The sequence below is a fragment of the Cydia strobilella genome, chromosome 7 (assembly GCF_947568885.1).
Source record: "Cydia strobilella chromosome 7, ilCydStro3.1, whole genome shotgun sequence".
In the NCBI taxonomy this organism is placed as follows: Eukaryota; Metazoa; Arthropoda; class Insecta; order Lepidoptera; family Tortricidae; genus Cydia; species Cydia strobilella.
The window spans coordinates 2,927,574-2,949,477 of NC_086047.1; the positions used below are offsets into that span (position 1 = coordinate 2,927,574).

Genomic DNA, 21,904 nt, shown 5'->3' on the forward strand with positions numbered 1-21,904 from the left:
ACGAAGCGATTTATGATCGCGCCTAAGAGATTCACGCGGGGAATATCGCAGAGTAAATAGTATTGAGCGCAACGTTCGCGGATATGTTGTGCGTTATTTGCCGTGATCCGGGCATTCTGCGGTTTGTCGGAATTCGGATGGGAATTGAACAAGGGGAGGATTATACAGTTTTGCGAATATAGGAATCCCGATGCCTATATTGAGTGAAACAGTATATCTAGAACGTTAAACAAACGCTTACTCTACAAGATATTCGTTAGGATGGTATTCCACCTATCCAATTTATTTATCTTGTCTAATATGTATTGCGTCTCACATTTTTCTTAATGAGAGAGTTAAACGCAATGACATTGGACAAAGAAATATAGGTGGAATACCACCCTTACTCGCTAAAAAAGCAGAAATATATCATTTAATGACGCCACGAAACTGTTTTGTCCCTTTCTTGTGACACCTCTTGAAAATTGCTTTATAGCTATGTGTTTTCCAAGGAAAATGCCAATAGGATTTCAATTGTTATTGAATTATGATTTAATGTCAGTAAAAAGGATAGGGTTTTATAACGTAGATCATACATAAATTACACGTGAATGAAAAACAAAGTGGCATGTGTGGATTTCCTATACTAACTAGATCTCCAAGAAATATGTATATTTTATTTGGAATCTTCTTGTATTTTTGCATGGGGACCGAAATTTGCCATCGATTTTTTGTTTTTTTTTTATTATTTTCTGTTAAAGCCGACCCGAGCACTTTTCAACGTCTTAGAAACTTTCCACACACATAACCGCCTATCTATTATCTTTACTACATAATTCAACCGCAAATAAAGGACCTCATAAGCTTTCAACGTAATGCCATTGAAGCCAAGCCGCCGCCGAAATATGCAATGTCAAATATTTATAAAATCAGTGAGTTGCAACGCACACAAAAACAATGGTGACCGGAGCTAGGCATTTAGTAAATAAAGGTTTTTAGCTGCATTTTAAATACAAGGTCCAAAAACGGTTACAGGGCTGCGCTCCGCCTGCCATAGATAATACAATCTGGTGTATTTGCATAGCGACGAGGCGTGGGGTCATTGCGGCTTGGGCGTATATTTCCCTCAATCATTTTGGTGTATTCCCATTCGTCCCCGTTTATCACAGATGGAAATAAGTGCATTCAAGTAAATCATTCCCATTTGTCCCCGCCTCATGTATGGCGGCGGTCACGTGGACCCCCGCCCTACGTCACTAGCTGTCAAAATGACGGTGTATTCCCATTTGTCCCCACAAATCGGAATACGCCGTCATTTTAACAGGTACAAGCCAGTCTAGCTATAAGAACTTTAGACATTACAAAATACCTGCAAATTGATTAAAACTTTTGTTTTATCATAATTAGTTTTTTAATATATATATATATATATGGGAGTATATATGGGAGAGGTAGAAACGGGAGTTGGGAGTTCTCTGATCAGATCGGGGAAATCCTGAAGAAAGGCCAGGTCAAGAGCACCCTAAACCGGCGAGCGTGTATGAGGAATGTTATGAAAGTGAAGGAAGCGAAAGAGGTATGTCAGGATCGTAGCAAGTGGAAATCCGTGGTCTGTGCCTACCCCTCCAAGAAATAGGCGTGATTATATGTATGTATGTATGTATGTAGTTTTTTAAACATTTCATGCGTTTATTGCTGCTGATTTGCGTAGGTAGATTACAAGACTTACAAGTAACAAAGTTTAGCTTTAACTTAGGTATAGTTGGTAAAACCAAATTGTCAGTAAATAAAAACAAAAAAAACTATACTCATCCTGTTCTTTTGGGTGCTAGTAAGTCAGTCAAAATGTTCTTTATTCAAATAGCCCTAGCAACAAGCGCTTTTAAATTGTTAAGTGTAAGACTAGTGTAAGACAAAGATAGTATGATTCTCTCTGTCTATGTTTGAAATAAGACAGTCCTTTGACAAACTATTACGACACCTTTTAAAAACTTTTTATACAAACGCGTTGGAAGCACGTAACGATATCAGCACGAAGTGCGAAGTTACATAGTGTTGTTCTTACATTTACTTGGAGGAAACTTCTGACTTGAAAAATTTCAACTTAATCCACTATTTATTGGATATTAGCCCATATATGCCCCACTGAATAAAACTCGCTCATACCCATTAAAATTAGCAGGAGACAGAGCCTGTAACGTAACCTCAAGAAGAAGTTAAAACAAGTTTTGGGCATATATGGGTTAGTATATGTGCAAGTGTAACCCACTTATACCTATATGGGTTGCGAGCAAAACGTACAAATATTTATTTATTTTAAATGTACGCACCCTTCACAACTTTAACATACCCTTCACAATTTTAATTATACAGGATGACCATAGCCATTGGACAAACCCTGAAATCCCACGTAGAGTTACTTCTCAGGAATGCTCTAACGTTAATTTTTTTAATATTGTCTTCGGTTACCGCGATAGTTACTCATGAAATAAAACTATGAAAACGGATTATATCGCGTATATTGAATTTATAATACATCCCGACGTTTCGAACTCTTTACAGTGTCACCCGTTGACCACGAACGCTGTAAAGAGTTCGAAACGTCGGGATGTATTATAAATTCAATATACGCGATATAATCCGTTTTCATAGTTTTATTTCGTTAATTTTTTTTTTAAAAGAACAAAAGGAAAAAAAATTTGAAACAAAAGTTATTTCCAATAATTGACAACAAAAAGAAACATACTGTATTAATCATTGGCAGTGCTTTTGACAATTTGTTCGAAAATGTGCGGCAATGATGACATTTGTCAAAAGTCAGAATCGTATTAGTGTCATAAATAAAAAAGATAATCGAAAAGGTCGAAGAAGGTTTCATACTATTTATTACCTCAGGTGCTACTAACACATACAGGCTGCTCCAAAGTAAAAAATCGTAATTTGTTAATTTCTTCGTAACCGCTACACCGGTTGTTATGGTACTTTGTATACCGGTTTTATATACCCTAATGCATATGTACATTTCGGCTGTGTCCAATGGCTAGGGACAGCCTGTATAGTTACAAAAGGCAGACTTAACGCTAAAAGTTGAGCTAAAAGACGATCACCAATAGCATTTGTTGTAATCTTCACATCTCTTCTCCGCTCCGTTTGATTACAACCTATGATATTGGTTGGTTCCTCTCATCTCTGCTGCTGCCATATTCTAATATTCAACCTGTAGGTTAAATGTCAATAACAGATTAAGATAACATTATCAAAGTCCGAAGAGAGCTCTGGGCTAATTCCGTATCCTTGTTACGTTCATTAGAGCGACTTAGGGAGTTCGCAAACAGTTTAGTTGACAAGTTAACAGCGCTTTAAGCTGTATCGCTTCATTTGTGGAACTCCACAGACTAAGTTGTAGATGTAGAATCCAACGAAACATTTGCCTATAATAACATATTATTATTGTCTTTTGAGGTAGGTTCATAGTGTTCATACATAGGCGTAGGGATGTGACGACCCCATCGCTAAAAGTTACGTTTTTTAAAATAAAAATTACTAAAGTGTAATATTTGACGTTTTTTATGTACCTAATCTCGACATCCGCTTCCGCGGATGTGAGCCTTTAAAAATCCGCATCCGCATCCGCGGTTGTCAAAAAATCGGCATCCGCAACATCCCTGGTATAATAATAATAATAATAATAAGCCCCCAGGGCAGCTTGTGGCGAGCTGAATGGGAAGTGACGTCCCTTGGGTCCCATACCCCAGAGAGTCGGTCAGGCCCCTCCCTCCGGCTTGCCTTCATTGGCCGGCTGGAGTGAACACTGAGCAGGGGCCGCAGGACTCTCACCTCTGGCTTGCCTTTACCGGCCGTCCAGAGTGGGGTGTCAGAGCTATATGCTCGCAGGGTGGAAGTGAAATATGCATAAGACGCGAGTTGGCACAGTGGCTGTGAGTGTTTACAGCCACTGGGTAGAAAGCGGTGCACACCTCTCCACACCCTGAGCCACTCACGCGATGTTGTCCCCTTGTCGCTCCGTGAGAGCGGCCGTTTTCGGGGACCCATATTGTGAGTTGGCGAGTCACCACCTGTCCATTTTTTTCGTGTTTTTAAACATAGATTGGGGCAGGTGCCATAGTATTTCCATAGACCCGGTAACCAGTACACTAACATCTCAACACAATAGTCTAGTTTATTTTGTTTCTTATCATTGCAATAGTCCTGCACTAACCGGGGCTTGTCCTTGGGTGCACTACTATAGTGCATACAGGGATAATCGTCGGTTGGTGTCACATCACCTTTTAGAGTAAATTGTCTTTTTACAAGGGGCCTCTGCGTGTTGGCTTCGGCCCCACGCACGCCTTCCAAATGTCCGGGACCCCATGGTCCCGAGATTATGTAAAGGACGAACATAATAATAATAAAGCCATTTATTCCCATAAAAACATAAAATTTAGGCAAAACAATTACAACCAAAAGAAAAACTAAAAGAAATTTTATAAAATCGATTATCATCAATTACCTAAAGCTACTTAATCATAACTTATCTACTTATATTATATCATGCACTTTTTCAAAATATTATTGATTCCTTTTTTTTTTTTTTTTTTATACAATCTATGTACAAATTAATAATTACACATTTAAAACAATTTAATGATTAAACATTTTATATAGGTACTTTTGCATAGTTTTACTTTGAGAATTATCAATTACTTTAGATTATAATTTATTCAAGCATCTTTATTTTCATTTTGCTTTTAATTTATTCGTGTAAATAAACATAGTTGTTAAGTTTTGAAATAAATTATTATAGTTATGTATTTCATTATATAAGCATATTAAAATTTACATTAGACAACATCCCTGGTATAGGTGCATTAAATTTTGGATTTTAAGGGATGATTTTAGACATTTTTTTTTATGAATAATGTAGGTGAGCCGATCGACTATAGGCTCCGACACACTATTAAAACGTAACGCGACCCCACGAAACGCAACGCGTGTTGAATCAAATCAAATTGTATTATTTTCTCTAATCAGTACGGCTACCACTAGTTTTGTCATTAACACGTCTACTATTATGACGTCTACGTAAATTACTTTCTATATAAGATAAGATAAGATAAGATAATTTATTCCATAACAATTTTACAATCATGTCGTAATCTCGCTTGCACTAATATGCGAGTACGAGCGAGCAAGATGCATAGAAAGTAAGTTACGTAAACGTGAGCGGATATGTCAATGTTAAAACTGGTGGTGTCTTTACAGCATCACACTTTGAACACCCGACGTGACGTCGCGACTACATTGCAATAAACGAAAAAGCCAATATTAATTATACAGTCTAGATATCTATGATGACTATGATTGATGTTGGTGCCTTACTGTTTGCAAATGGTGTGCTTTAGTATCATAGTGCCTCCATTTGAGCCGTATTGTGTTGTAAGCAACCTCTCACACTGGCATTTTAAACGATACAGGCTTTCCGAGTGACTTACCTACAGGCTAATTCAAATGATATCTGAATGAAATCAGTTAACATTCGCGTGTTTATTTTGCTCGGACTTGTTCGTATATATTAGCGCGATCAAATTCACCCGCGCTAATGACAACTAACTGACATCAAAACAATACTTTTCCTATATTCTTTATGAGCCTAAGCAGTTCACATACAATGGTGGATTCTGTCTCCTTGCAAAGGTATTTTTTTGTATGTTTCCTCCTATGTGTATGTCTCCTTGCAAAAAAATACCTTTGCAAGGAGACAGAATCCACCATTGTATGTGAACTGCTTAGGCTCATAAAGAATATAGGAAAAGTACTATTTAGTACTACTATTAATATCTATTCATATATTGGTCATACCTACTTCGACGATACGAATACCTACGACGTTTTACAATCTTCGACAAAAACTACCAAGTGACCTTTATAAAACATAGCAGATAAAACACAGAAATAAAGCATTTCAGATTACCTCATATTATCTAATGTGGGGTGTGTTACTAATGTCCGAACAGAAGTTCCGTACAGATGTAGTGGTCATTGTAACAAATGAGAAAACTTGTACCGTGGCTAGTTCGCGTTAATGTACTCACATAAACTGTTAGTGGCGGCCAGAGAGTGCAGAACATATTAAACTTGCTTAGGTACAAAAAGGCTTGTTTATGAAGGAATAAGGTGTCGTTTAGGCCTTTGAAGCATAGTTTAACGTCAGAGACTGGGACTTGGTGAGTAACAGTTTTTTTTTACAACCCAAACAGTTGTGTTCAACACTTAGACTAAGGGTGGAATCACATCTATCTGCCGAGCCGCATGCTTTCAACTTCCCGATGCGTTTTACATCTTCATAGTAACGAGCGATTTCTTATATATAAAATGCGGCTCGATGCGGATGCGGATAGATGTGAAATATAGTAAATTATAAAATATAGACCGATAGGTACCTATGCGAAAATGACAGTGTTATTTTTATCAGATACAAACTTTTATTTAGCAACACTTCATATATTTGTATATTTATTACGAGTATGTTTAAATGTGTGCTTCAAACTATAATTTGAACCACTTCCCCGTCATTCTGATGACAATGGCAATAATATGCTAACAGAACTAATCTCATGATGCGGTCGGAAGGTATCCAAAGGATAGAATGGATCGATTGAAAAACACAAACACATCGAGATTAGACTCATTAGAAAGATTTCGAAAAGGTTTGGATTTTCGTACAACTTCCCGTCCGCTAAAACAGTAAAATAATATTATTTTATTTTTTAGTTGAGTATTTTTGCTAAAATAAGGTAAACGCAGAAGAGCATATTGGAGAATGAGTGCCCTTGCGCTTTGCTTTGCTCGTCTTGGCGGGGGCACTATCGTGCCCCCAGATTATAGGTACCTACTTCCACACTTAAACCTTACTTATACCAGCCGAGTACAAAAAAATCATAACATTAATCATATAAGAAGTTTTAAAATTACTCATACGCCTCTGTACTACCACACGCACTTTTGTACCTATAAGTATATATATTTGTACCATCGCTCGTATTGTTAACTAACAATACGTAACCCTATTGCAAAGACATAGGGTCCACCGATGATAATAAGAGTGTTGTTCTTAGTACCATCTGCTGTAAGAGGAAAATAATACGAATAACTAACCGCAAGTCACTATGACTATCGTATGTACATAGACATTAGACACGCTACGTGGTACGGTTAAAATATCAATAATGGCGTATGCGCCGTAACACTGCCTATTGCTACGCCCTTTGTTCAGGTAGATAAGAAACAACTTATCAATGGGATTATATAGATAACAATGAACAGAGATTGTTATTTGGTAACGGGCGCTTGTTGCGAACAAACGTTAGTATCTCAATAAATATTTACTTTTGGTTATCTAAATCATTGCCGAAAATAAATAAAAAAAAACTGCCAAATGTTACTTCGGGATCGTGACCAATATTCGCATTAAGTTTTGCCAAAAGGCCACGTAGCGACAACACAATAATTTGTATGATTTCCTAACCTAACGGTTACAAATAAGTTTTTGGCATCTACTTACTATACAAATCCAAAAAAAATATTTTTGTAAGTTAACATCGTACGATGAAAAATTATATCAAGTAAAAAGTTATCATAATGAACATTTGCCAAACGTTGGTTGTCATAGTAAATCATCGGCGAAAAGTAAAATTTGGATAGAAGAAATTCGGCGAAAAGGCAGAACACCACTTAGAAGCCAGCTGTAGAATATGGCAATACTTACTAATAATCTACGAACCTAGGACTATTTTTTTTTTCAGATGGTCAAGTTGTACAAATTGGACATGAGCCCACCGGCGAGGTCGTGCATGGTAGCATGTGAGCTCTTCAACGTACCCGTTGAGCTGATTGATGTTAACTTTGCGGAGAGAGAACATTTAAAACCTGAATACTTGAAGGTAAGCGTAAGATAAGCATCATGTTAGCCAAAAGACTATTCATAGCCTTCTTTGGCTGTGTGCGATAGTGGGGCATTTTTAGGGTTCCGTACCCAAAGGGTAAAAACGTCTGTCTGTCCGTCTGTCTGTACGTCTGTCTGTCTGTCCGTCTGTCTGTCCGTCGGTCTGTCCGTCTGTCTGTCCGTCTGTCTGTCCGCATGTCTGTCCGTCTGTCTGTCCGTCTGTCTGTCCGTCTGTCTGTCCGTCTGTCTGTCCGTCTGTCTGTCCGTCTGTCTGTCCGTCTGTCTGTCCGTCTGTCTGTCCGTCTGTCTGTCCGTCTGTCTGTCCGTCTGTCTGTCCGTCTGTCTGTCCGTCTGTCTGTCCGTCTGTCTGTCACCAGGCTGTACGAGTATCTCATGAACCGTAATACTAGCTAAAGTTGAAATTTTTACAGATGATGTATTTCTGTTCTGTAAAAACTGTAAATAGTACGGAACCCTCGGTGGGCAAGTCCGACTCGCACTTGACCGGTTTTTTATCTACAATGGGACAATTGTTTCAAAATTAATAGATAGGTATCATGTTTGATATACAAGATAATCTTTATATGAATGATGGTCCCTATGAGCGTTCCATCAGTCTCTTTTGGTTGGGCTTAATAAAAATATTAATAAAGAAAATATATTTTACCGTTTTTTATTAGGTACTTTAATGTTAAATCCTTTAAAAAACCGGCCAAGTGCGAGTGCGATCGGAAGTGGGAGTCGGAGTCATCGATAAGTTCTCCCATCCCACCTCACACTTGGCACAAAAATTCCATTTTACTATATTAATTTGTAAATGTTACATACCTTTTTTTAAATCAGTTTTATCAAATTAACTTTCGATACGTATTTTTTTTTTCAGAAAAATCCTTTACATACCGTACCTGTTCTGGAAGACGGCAGTTTGGTTATAAGCGACAGGTATGTAAAAAGCACAGGAGCTGTTTGACAAAATTTTGAATTGATATGTTGTCCTAATTAGGTACCTTATGCATTTTGGTGCTAGGTAATTATTTGTTAATCAAGAATTGAGCACATAACGGATTTGGTATTCTCAACGACGAATTTACCTAATGTTAAATTTAATGTACCTAGCCAAGTGACAATCGTTTTTAGAAAACGCAATAAACTAGACATTCATAACAATGACCTTCGATCTGAATCCTTTAGTTTTCTAATGTTTTTTGTAGCTTGTCATATTAACAGCAACGGCTTTAAGTAATATAGTATCCCATATTTACTTCTAAATTAATTATCTTCAAAATATTTCGCATCAAAGTTGAACAATTTTAGGCCAAAAAACTGGTTTTGTGCCTGGCCGTAACTTTTTTGTTAATTAGTTTAAAATTAAGACCTCTGACCAGTTTATAGAGACGTCAAAGATGAACCCAAATATGTAGATTTCGTATATGTAAAATTCCTTCACAGCAATCGAGTTACGAAAAAAGTGTTTTTTAGACAATGTTTAAAAAAATCGTAATAAAATAAGTATGTATTCATTTTGTTCAAACTCCGGAGATTAAAGAACCGATAGCCCTTTGTCTTATAATTCTACCTGTAGTTCAAATGTAAGAGTAACGGCTCAAAACTTTTCAAATATCGATGAAAACCGCGGGGAGCCCCTTAATTAAAATTAAATTGATGTTTAGAAATGATCAATTGACTATTTTACTTTTTTTTCATCTGTTATCCCACTTTTTACCTTTCGATTTTCTTGTCGATGTACCTATTACCTACAGTCACAGAATTTAAATTATGTCACTTTTGAATTAAGGTTCAAAAGTGACAAACCTTCAAATTCCGTGACTTTTGTACTTACGATTCTCATCTCAGCTACGGTACCTGATAATTATAAAGAATTTTATTTTTTTTGTAATTTTATCAAAAACTCATTTTAACTCCTGACTTTTGTTCCAGCCATGCCATTTTAATGTACCTCGCAGATGTATACGGCAAGCAAGAATCCTTCTATCCGAAGGACCCTAAACAGAGAGCTCTCGTCAACCAGAAACTCCTCTTCAACAGCACCATTTTGTACATCAGGCTGCGAAACATATCGGTATATATCCTCTACGTCCCTACTAATATACTGTCTGTGTCTGTCTGTTGGTCAGTCTACCTTTTCACGTTTAAACCGCTGGCCGAATTTACATACCTAGTTGACTTTTAGGATCTTCCGTTTGCCCGACATTCAATATAATTTGTCCCTTTGCACAACAAATATTTATCATGCCTAATTCTGATCGCTAAGTAAGACCAGGGGCCCGTTTCTCAAAAGCTTGTAGCTTGTAATACAAGTGGAAGTCCGTTTCTAACAAAAGCTGTCAAAAAGTGACATCCGCCCTTGAGAAACGGGCCCTAGGTATAGTTGTCACGCCTGACTCCATGTTTGTAGTGGCGCTTGACATGGAGTCGCGCGGGACAACGCAAGTTCTGCCGAGTACTCTGATATCATATCTTATCAATCTAATCATCCATTGGGTAACTTTTGGCTGATTTGATATATATATCAACAGTCACAAACTTTAACGACACTACAATCTCTAATTATAAATAGGTATGTTTCGAGTATGAGGCATTGTAAGGACTCGTAGTGTTTGTATCTAAGTATGTTAATTCTCTGTCATTTTAGGATCAACACCAACTTAACTAGACAATACAAAAGTTTTGACCCGCCCACCGAGGGTACCGAGGGGGAGGGGGTTCCGTACTTTTTAGTATTTGTTGTTATAGCGGCAACAGAAATACATATCATATGTGAAAATTGCAACTGTCTAGCTATCACGGTTCAAGATGACACGGTTCATGGTGACAGACATGCAGACGGACAGTGGAGTCTTAGTAATAGGGTCCCGTTTTTACTTTTTACCCTTTGGGTATGGAATCCTAAAAATATAAGACATTTTTTTTGCGCAAAAGGGTAATATAAAAAAATAAAAAGAAATGAAAAAGAAATATGGATCGAAAGAACAACTTAAAATCAATGTTACTTCTTCCGCAGTACCCCCTATTTAAGGAAGGAATAACGGAGATCCCTCAAAAGAACCTCGACGCCATCGAGGAGGCGTACGGCTTCATTGAGGAGTTCCTGTCCCGGACCAAGTATCTGGCTAGTGATAATATCACCATTGCCGACATTTCAGCGTACGCTACTGTCACTGGCCTTGTTGTAATGAAGGAGCTCAACGCTCAAAAGTAAGTATACCACATCCTTAAGGTTCGGCCACACCGATGTTAAAAAACGGTGACGGTGCTGAATCGCAGTGACGTGCCGTAATCTTTACGGTACCGTCACCGTTTTTAAACAGCGGTGTGGTCGATCCTTTATTCATAAAAAAAACCTGTTATCAAATCAATAGAACATATTTTGGAATTTATTAAATGACCAAAACAAAACCTTAAAGAGAATCCAGGCCGCGTAGCCAACATGGCAATCGCTTACGCTCCGTAGGGATCGAACCGCCACTGTCACTGTCGCACCAATATGGAAGAGTGATAGAGAGACACAAAGCGTTTCGTTGTCGAAGCGATAGCGATTTTCACCTTGGCTAGGCCGGCAGTTTATATGTAAGATAATCACGACGTAGGCTTTGTCAGGACGCTACAAATGCAAATCAGCAACGTGCTATGTCCTAAACAAGACAATAATGATATCCGCAACAGGCTTCGTAATTTTATGAATAATAATTTAAGTTATACCTATCTACTTATAAAATACCTATCACGAATGCTCTGAATGGCCAATGAGATCTGCTGTACCAGGTTAGATCCCCCTGCCGCCCTCAACAATTCAGTGACATTAAAGTTGGCAAAACTACGTCTTCTTCTTCCTCGCGTTATCCCGGCATTTTGCCACGGCTCCTGGGAGCCTGGGGTCCGCTTGACAACTAATCCTAAGAATCGACGTAGGCACTAGTTTTTACGAAAGCGACTGCCATCAGACCTTCAAACCCAGAGGGTGAGCTAGGCCTTGTTAGGATCAGTCCGGTTTTCCTCACGATGTTTTCCTTCACCGAAAAGCGACTTGTAAATATCAAATGATATTTCGTACATAAGTTCCGAAAAACTCATTGGTACGAGCCGGGGTTTGAACCCGCGACCTCCGGATTGAAAGTCGCACGCTCTTACCGCTAGGCCACCAGCGCTTCCAGTTGGCAAAACTACGTAGCTACCCTAAATCCCTTTAATGCATAACTGTGCCTTAATAATAAATTCTGATGTTCCCAAGAATAGCAAAACTTCATTTTTATTGTCTTTTACAGATACCCTAAAACGCAAGCGTGGTTAAAAGATCTAGAAAAACAACCTTACGTTCAAAAGGGCAACGCAAAAGGTGCTGAGGTGTATAAACTGTTTCTTAAATCCAAACTTGGTTAAACAGATCCAATGGAGTGTTGTGTGTTTTGCATAATATGATAGTTATGTTTTTATTTTAATTCAAATTAAATAATATTATAAATACAACCAATATCTATTAATTCTTTACGCTCATTACCTAAATCGCATCTAAATTTCGTATAAGTTTATTATACAATAATTGTTCCAAAGGTTGTCTGGAAGAGATCGCTATAAGGCTGCCTGTTGTTTACCTCTATCTTCATGTATTATTTGTGTTTTCATGTACATTTATTCTGAGGTTGTGCAATAAAGAGGATTTGTATTGTATTGTTCCATAATATGCTGTCCATAGTATCCAACGTGAAATGCCGAAAACCGAAAGCATCACTTGCAATGGAAACGGCAGGGGGTATATTTTTGTTGTAAATTTGCCAAGAAAATAAACTGAATTAGGCCCCATTTATTAATACAATAATTTGCATGCGATTTGTGGCATTGCGGTATTTATAATTAACACAGGACTTAATGGCGTAAAGAACTTACTTTTATTTATGGCCTGACGTTTCGAACGTTACATTTTACATTAAACATTGTTATGATACATAATATCATATTATGATAAACATAAATTATGTAAAAACCGGCCAAGTGCGAATCGGACTCGCGCACAAAGGGTTCCGTACCATTACGCAAAAAACGCCAAAAAAATCACGTTTGTTGTAGGGGGTTCCTACTTAAATATTTATTTTATTCTGTGTTTAGCATTTGTTGTTATAGCGACAACAGAAATACATCATCTGTGAAAATTTCAACTGTCTAGCTATCACGGTTCATGAGATACAGCCTGGTGACAGGCAGACGGACAGACGGATAAACGGAAAGACAGACGGAGAGCGGAATCTTAGAATAGCACAGAATATATAATAGTACTAGGTACAGAAGATTCACTCCCTAACAAAACGCGACTACTACGCGCAAGGCGGCGCAAACGCGTGCGGGCGTGCGTTCCAATTACTATGGCAAACCCTCAAAATTGAGGCGGCCGCAGGTACTTGTAGCGATGCGACGAAATTACGGAGTGAGACACGCCTGCTTTGGGTACGGAACCCCAAAAATGAATGTTTTGCTTTGACGAAACGATAGACCTTCTAATCTGTACTACCACAGTTATACCTAAGTACATAATACTCGTACTTGTACCATCGTCCGTAGTGTTAATTGACAATTCACAACCTTATTACAAAGATAATACCGATAATAGATAAGAGTTTAGCTCTTAGTACCACCTGCTATACTTAAGAGAAAAAATAATTATCACCAACAGGAAACTAACTAATCGCAACTCACTATGACTATCGTATGTAGATACGCGATTGTTGTTCAACAAGTATTATCACGGTTAAAATAACAATAATGGCGTATGCGTCGTAAAACTGCCAACGGTTACACCTTTTCTGTTCAGATGGAAACAATTTATCAAACGGACTATAAATAACATTGGACACAGACTGTTACTTGGTGACGGACGCTGGTAGCGAGCAAACGTGAGTATTTCAATAAATATTTACTTTTTAACCGGCTTGAAAAATTAGACTTATATTGACCGGGATATAGACCGTGATTACCTTTTGTATTATTTGTGAGCTCCCGATATTCAATATAATATGGTCAATATAAGTCTAGTGAAACTAACCGTGAATCATTCAAAACTCTAATTGAAAAATTAGGTTGTCAATCAATCGGGATTTTTGTTTTTTTGTGATTTATCGAAGACAGATTGACTGATTTGATGTTTATATACACACATACTTAGAATGAGATTTGCAATGTTATGGTTGATATGCTTCGTGGGGCAATAAAGTAATTACATGATTTTTAATGAATTAGCTCTCGGAAAGCAGCATTCAGCGAAGTGGAACAGCTAATGAAGAGCATAAAAATGGCATATGACCTGTGTTGTAGAGGTTCTCAGTTTGTTTTTATTTTTGTATAACCTTTCAAGTGGAATTTTAATTTTATTTTAATTAATCAAATTCCAAATTCAAATGACGTTAGTTGTCCGCGACTTCAAGGGATAACCGGTCCGCAAGTCTAATAATTTTAATTTTAAATAGCCAAAGCCTAAAAATGTAACTAGTACTAATAATGTATTTTTCCAAGACTTTATTTTTTTTGTTAGATGGTCAAGTTGTACAAATTGGACCCGAGCCCCCCGGCTAGGGCGTGCATGGTAGCATGTGAGCTCTTCAACGTTCCCGTTGAGCTGATCGACGTCAACCTTTTGGAGGGGGAACATTTAAAACCCGAATTTTTGAAGGTAAGGGTCAAATGTCTCATCGTCATTATATCAGCCAAAAACAATGGTCTTCGTCTATCTCAGCCTACTCAGCATGTGCACTCCGTTTAAATCTAATTAGAACCTTTCATAAACCAAATATAGTAGCATTTATTTTGTTTCATTGCTTTCTCAAATAATCGAATTTCATCCCAATTTAATACACTACAAGGTTGAAATTAAAAACTTACAACAACGGTCGTTCGCTATTAGCTGTTTGTGCGATAGTGTGGCGCCTTCTTGGCGGCAAAGGAACAATTAATTATTAGAAAACTGTCAGATAGTACAAAATTATCTTTAGATTATGTTTGAAAAGATGGCTTCTTTGCGTTTGATCTTCTACCTTATCGTAATAAACAAAAAGTCAATATTGGAATCAATTTATATACGACTGGGCAACGGTTTTTAAATATTATTCTTTAGTTGTCGAGTTTCACCATCGCTTTTAGTTTTTCGAGCACCACGCTCTTTGCACATAGGACCAATACTCGAATATTGTACAATATTTTAATATACTTAAACTATACTTATACCTGACACTTGTCTATTAAATTATAAAACAACCCTCTACCCCCAATTAAATAAAATATGACGTCAGTTTTTTGAAGTTACTTTAACACTGAAGTTACATTTTTATATATATTTATTCCAGAAAAATCCATTACACACCATTCCTGTTCTGGAAGACGGCAGTTTGGTGATACACGACAGGTATGTCGAAGCACAGGCGTGTTATGAATGAATGAATGAATGAATGAATGAATATTTTTATTACGTGTAACACATGGACACATATTTTTATTAGTAGAACTTACAAACTAAGGCAATCCCTCACAGTGCGACAAGTAGGGACAGTCTACCCTGTCGGCTATCATTCGTAGGATGCTGTTGGGACTGCCACGCACCCGGCGCACCAGGGATGCTGCGCGTGCACGCATGGTACTATAGAAACATTCCACGCGAGCCGTCGCGAACATCCCCGATGCGCTACAGAACCGAGGCAGCCCCATCAGCACCCGGAACGCATTATTGTACTGGACCCTAAGAGCCCTGTATGCCCGTTGCGTATTGCAGGTGTAGAGGGAAGTGCAAAACGCCCTAAACAGTGTGACTTTCAGCTCTTTAGAGCACCTTGCAAATCTGCGGGCGATCATATTCGCCCGGACCGACAGGGCCTTTCGTTCCCTTTCCATATCCATGTCGTCTTTGAGGTCGGTCGCGATCACATGGCCTAAGTACTTAAAATGGTCCACTCTATCTATGGGGGTACCATTGAGGCAAATAGCAGGAACATCCATTGACTTCTTGCGACCGCACTCAAACACCATGAACTGGCTCTTGGATGTGTTACCTATATATTTAAGGCCATGATTTGAGACATACGTTTCGCAAATTTTTAACAGTTTACGCAGCCCACACACCGATTTATGGATCGCTTAATCCACATGGTAAAATAACCGTCACTTTTTAACACCGCGGGTTTGAAAGAGACGGACATCATTTTATCACGCTGTCACGTAGACAAGAACGACCATCATCATACCCTTTACAGTAGTCACTTTACTAATATTATCTTAATTTAATGTTAATAGGTACGACCGACAGTGTCTCGCCACCACATGGTTTTAACATGCATATACATAAGGAGAAAGTTTATTTTATGATGCCCACATGAAAGACGCACAACCTTAAAAAAGTTTTTGACCCAGAGGCACATTTAAACTAATATTTTATTCAGGGACCATAATTTTATATCCGCAACGCAGGCTTCGTCAGGTGAACACAAACTCACAATCAGCTACAGGCTTCGTCACAAAATAATACATCAATAAAATCTTCAACAGGCTTCGTCAACCTTCAAACTAATTACCAAATCGTGATACGTTATCGTGTATAGAATTGCTTAATTGGAGTAAAAGAGAAAGATGCCCGCAATTTGCGAACTTCGGTATTCGCGGTAGGCCATCAAGTTGATATTTTTATAGATGTGATGCGGTCAACCATCATGTAATACTAAATAGGTAGAGTCACCTTGGCGCGACAATTGCCTATTATTACGTTACGATTGTGCAATTACAGTTAAGAGGAGGGTAACACAAAATTATAGGTAGTTTTATTAAATTAATATACGTTTTAATCAAGGGCAAATGTCATAAAAAATCACACGGAAACTATATGTAGTGTTGCTATATCTTGTCTCTGGCGCATACGTCACAACTAACGCAGGTGCTTACTGGGCGTTGCGAGGAGTGGTACTTAATGCGTGTTAGAGCCAAGTCCCGTAGTAACTCTAATCCTAAATTTCTGGGTGTCCTAGGGACACTACACTATAGATTATATTTGCAAGAGTAGACTTCAACCAAAACCTTAAAAGGTTAAAGTTGGCTCGATAAAAATCATGTCTAATTTATATTTATTTTCAGTTGCTGTCAGACATAACATAAAATAAACACATAAATTGAAATAAAAGGTAAAAACTTGCGCGATGGCCATATCTTCCGTCGTCCTGGCTTTACGCCCCCTCTTAATGGTGCTACTGTTAAAATAATATTCCATTACGTCACATGCCTTGGAACGTGAAGTACCTTATGCTATTACCATTTTCTATAACTACTTGATTATTTGGTACATAGGTACATCTAGGCATTAACGTGAGGAAAATACTAACTAAAACATTACAAATCAAATCCAAATGAATACTTAATATTCGAAATAAAGCTATCCTCAAGCCACGCTGGCGCTCGCGCACCTTTGCACCGTATTTGTGATGAGTACAATAAGTTCTCTTAGTAAACTGCAATTCAAGAAAAAAGTACTGAAATTGGCAATGGATAGTCAATAAGAGATCTACCTACATAGTCTAAATGCATAAGTAAACATAGGCATAATACCTACATAGTAACTATTATTGTAAAATAGTCTTGTTAGTCGTTACTGCTTTGTTTATTTTTATTTATTTTTTCTTTACTTTGGCTCTTTCTCCTTTAGTAATCATAATTTTGTTTGGTGAGCTTAGCACCATCAGTCAGTAAATTGGTAACTGTATTTAGTACCCTAAGAGTAGTTTAAAGGATGACTCACGTTAGACCGGGCCGTGTCCGGGCCGGAGCTTCCGGTGCTTCGTTTTCTATGGAAAGCATCACGTGATCACCTGTCATGTCATAGAAAAGTAAGCGCCGGATGCTCCGGCCCGGACACGGCCCGGTCTAACGTGAGTCATCCTTAAGTGTAGTATATTTCCATTACATGTTTTAGTGAGAGCTGTTTAGGAAATAAGTGAATGTCCTTAATGTGTATTTGTAAACTCATCTCCTGCTCACTTATTTTTGTTTACTTTCCAAATAAATATAATAAAAATAAAATAAATCATCACTTAAAACTCAATTCAATATGAGGATACAACTCAAAATTTGCACCCAATCACTTTTCCACTCTTGTGGAAAAAAGCAATTCTCTCATCAATTTATGACAAATAAAGATAGCTTTTACGAGCTGGTGTGGTGAATAATCTCATTTTAAACTCCTGACTCGTTTCAGCCATGCCGCTTTGATGTACCTCGCCGATGTATACGGCAAGCAAGAATCCTTCTACCCGAAAGACACCAAGCAAAGGGCTCTCGTCAACCAAAAACTCTTCTTCAACAGCACCATTTTGTTCCCGAGACTGCGAAATATAACGGTATTTAAAACAAAGTAACTCTGTTTGTCAGTCTATCGGGATACCGCCATTTAGCCAAATTATTTTTCGCCAAATTTCATTTCCCAACAAACTTATGGCATCAGTTTCATTTCCCAAATGAAATTTTAGCAAGTTTTTTACTTCGCAACCATTTTATTTCCCAACCCCATACTTGCGAAATGAAAATGACGTACTAGGTTGGGTTAGGTTAGGTTGGATTATGAAAATTTGCGAAATGAAATTTTGCCAAATGATAATTTGCGTAAAATAGTTTGGGAAGTAATACTTTGGGAAACGATTTTTGGCAATACATTAGTAAACCCAGTCTATCTCTTCACGCTTAAACAGTTAAACTAATTTAGTTGAAATGATGTATGAAGAAGATAGTTTAAATTCTGGGGTGAGACAGGATAGTTTTTATCACGGAAATCACCTAGTTAACTATAAAACATAAGTAATGTAGGTCCAGTGGCACTAACCGCGACTATCTGATAGAAAGAACCACTCACTAATATGGTGGTTCAATTCCAGAATCTTCCGTGAAATAATGGGATACATAAAATCAATGATACTTTTTCCGCAGTACCCCATATTCATGGAAGGAATCAAGGAGATGCCTCAAAAGAACCTAGACGCCGTGGAGGAGGCGTACGGCTTCATTGAGGAGTTCCTGTCCCGGACCAAGTATCTGGCTGGTGATAATATCACCATCGCCGACATCGCAGCGTACGCGACGGTCACTAGCCTTCTTATACTTCTGGAGCTCAACGCTCAAAAGTAAGTTATGTGCTTCAAAGCTTAGAAATAAATTTAATGTGTTTTAAAAATTCACATTTAAGAAGTGTAATACTCCAACTGTAGGTAGATGTCACTAGGTGCCTGCCTAAAGGGCATCGCACACTGCTTCGCACTTCGGAACGACGTCCGGTGCTGCGATTTTCAACTTAGTAGTAGAACCTCTATTTGTATGCTAAAATTGCACGGTATAAGATAGATAGATAATCCGTTTATATATTTGCCACAATACACACAGAAAATACAAGTAGGTAATAAAATGACAAAGAAACAGATAATACAAAATCAGACAAGAGAAACACAATTTTTTACAAAATTTAAATAGAAAGGCATAAAAACATTAAAATACCGTTCCATACATATAAAAATGCTGTGTGCGTCGCAGCAGCAAAACAAAGGGGTCAACAGGGCGGACCAGATCACGTCAACCAAGATACAGTGCAAAAGATGAAATATTCAAAGTGTAACTTACGTACCCAAATACCTTGTTTATAAAACTCGTACTTACCTACATCCTACATAGTTGTTAATCACAACTTGTGAAGTTGAAGTGTCAGTGTGATTAGCACGCTTAAGTAATACTTAGTGTCAGGTATAGTTATAAGAGAAAATTGTCTCGGTCTCTCCGTGCGAAGGTGCGAATCGCACGGCGGTTCGTGCTTTCGGACGAAGATGCGAAACGCGCCGCAGGGTATGCAACACCAAGCTCCATAGAATCGTACGGATTTTTGTACCTAGACAGACGTGATTTGTCGCGCATCGCAGGTTTGGACGAAGATACGAAGAAAATCGCACCACCGGACCGTCATTGCCGCACGCGAATTCGCCGCTTCGCACTTCGGAACGACAATATGCGAGTCATGCGCCGGCAGTGTGCTATACCCCTAAAGCGCATATGATATCAGTTAATGGTGCAAGGGCCTGGCACTCTTTGACAGAGAAAGATAGTCTTATTGCGATTCCTATAAGAGGAAAGAGAAAATAGTGTCATGCTTAGTCCTTATCACCGACCGGGTGGCATCATAGGTAGGAGGCGATGGCGACATACCGAAATTTATAAGTGAAAGAGAAAAAATCCTATGCTGCCTAAATTTTATATGAATATTCTTTCTCTTACCCCCGGTCGCCCGGCGGCGCGTCTATACTACTTGTATATACTATGTCTATGACGTCAGTTAGATGTCATTCTGATATCAATGTACGTTCAAATTGGCCTGTTAGTGTCGATGATCTCGAACTAGACAGTTGAAGAATTAAGAAAATATACTTATCCGTTGGTTTTGTATTTTCTTCCCGCAAACATTGACGCCTATGTATTTAATTTGAGCAATGCTTGTTTAAACTTACCAATATGCTATAGTTAAAATTCAAAGTTCAAGTTTTTTATCAAGCAGATACATAAATCTGCGAGCGATACTACAAATTCCTACCGGAAGCGTAAATTTATCCCTTTTTTCCTTAATTTTTTTTTAAAGAAAGTATTCCGAAAAGACTTTCAATTAGTGTCTATCTGTGGCATCGTATCTCTGAAACGAGTAAACCTATTTGGTTGCCTTTTTTTAATTTGAAACAAGGTTTTCTAGCGGTGGTATAAGAGATATTAGTTTTATCAAAATCAATTCATTGCATTGGGTTGTTATTTTTATTTAATAATGTTATATTTTACAGATACCCCAAAACGCAGGCGTGGCTAAAGGATCTAGAGAAACGACCATACGTTCAAAAGGGCAACGCAAAAGGTCTTGAGGATATAACACATTTTATTAAATCGAAACTTGCTTAAGCTAAAATAGGTCCAATGGAGTGTTGTGGTTTTTACGTAACATGACTATTTTATGTTTTTTATTTATTTATTTATATTTAAGGTCGTTTTTTTAACGGGTTAAAATATGACTAGAAATGTCATATTTTAACCCAAATAAATAACATTATTAATTTACCAAAATATATTTTATTACCTATTTTACTCTCCTTGTCTAAATCAAATTAAATTTATTACACCAAAAATAATGTGTATAGGTACGTCAGCTAAGACTCACGACTGGAGTTTAGGTAGGTACTCCGCATATTGACAGTTGTTATTTGTTGACTTTTAAATAAATAAAGTGTTTTCATGCAGACTTTACTAGAGGATACTGTACATAAGTATATTAGGAGCATACTCAAGTTAGCTCATAACATATATACAGTAAAGAATTTTAATTTTAGCTTCGATGAAGTGTTGGGAAGTGTTGCTACTCATGATAAACCCTAGTGGTTTGGAGGCATTTGATATTTCAGCATTAATGTGGGTGTCAAATAATAGTTTAGAGCGGATCGTTACCGGTATAACTTAAAATCAAAATATCACGTAGCATTCGAAAAGTTTGTTTGATATTTTAGAATTGTATTTAGGTAAGGACAATGAGTTATCAGATCACCTAAATGGAATGGAAAAATATACATAAACAACCGATATACCGAAATTGAATACCGGTTAATTTGTATAAAAAATATACCGGTATTCGATCCCTGGTTTAGAGTCATGAATTACTTCCAGATCTCTCATTGAGTGAACTCTTTGCAGCTGTTGATCTTCAATCACGTATGTAATTGGAATTATGCATCTCTGTCTAGAGAAGGTTGATGTAAAACGTTTGGATGTGAAGCTCCAATCTGTTAAACTGGCAATAAGAAGCGCGAAAGGTCGTCATGAGTAGAATTTGCTTTAGTATAGATTTTCATGTCAAAAGAGAGTAAATAAGAAAAGTTAAGGCAATCATTGATGTCGTTAACAAATATATTAAAAAGTAGAGGTCCCAGCAACAAACGATAA

At 37.7% G+C, this 21,904-nt stretch overlaps 1 protein-coding gene across 1 annotated transcript; it reads left to right on the forward strand.

Annotated features, from left to right (window-relative positions):
- The first annotated feature begins 7,327 nt into the window (after positions 1-7,327).
- On the forward strand, positions 7,328-20,956 carry LOC134742774 (uncharacterized). Its single transcript, XM_063675960.1, has 11 exons — positions 7,328-7,341; positions 7,782-7,919; positions 8,805-8,863; positions 9,860-10,001; positions 10,944-11,137; positions 12,205-12,316; positions 14,460-14,597; positions 15,268-15,326; positions 18,153-18,294; positions 18,878-19,071; positions 20,758-20,956. Exons 2-11 carry the CDS (start codon positions 7,782-7,784, stop codon positions 20,870-20,872), a joined length of 1,293 nt encoding a protein of 430 aa, XP_063532030.1. The 5' UTR covers positions 7,328-7,341; the 3' UTR covers positions 20,873-20,956.
- Positions 20,957-21,904: the final 948 nt, after the last annotated feature.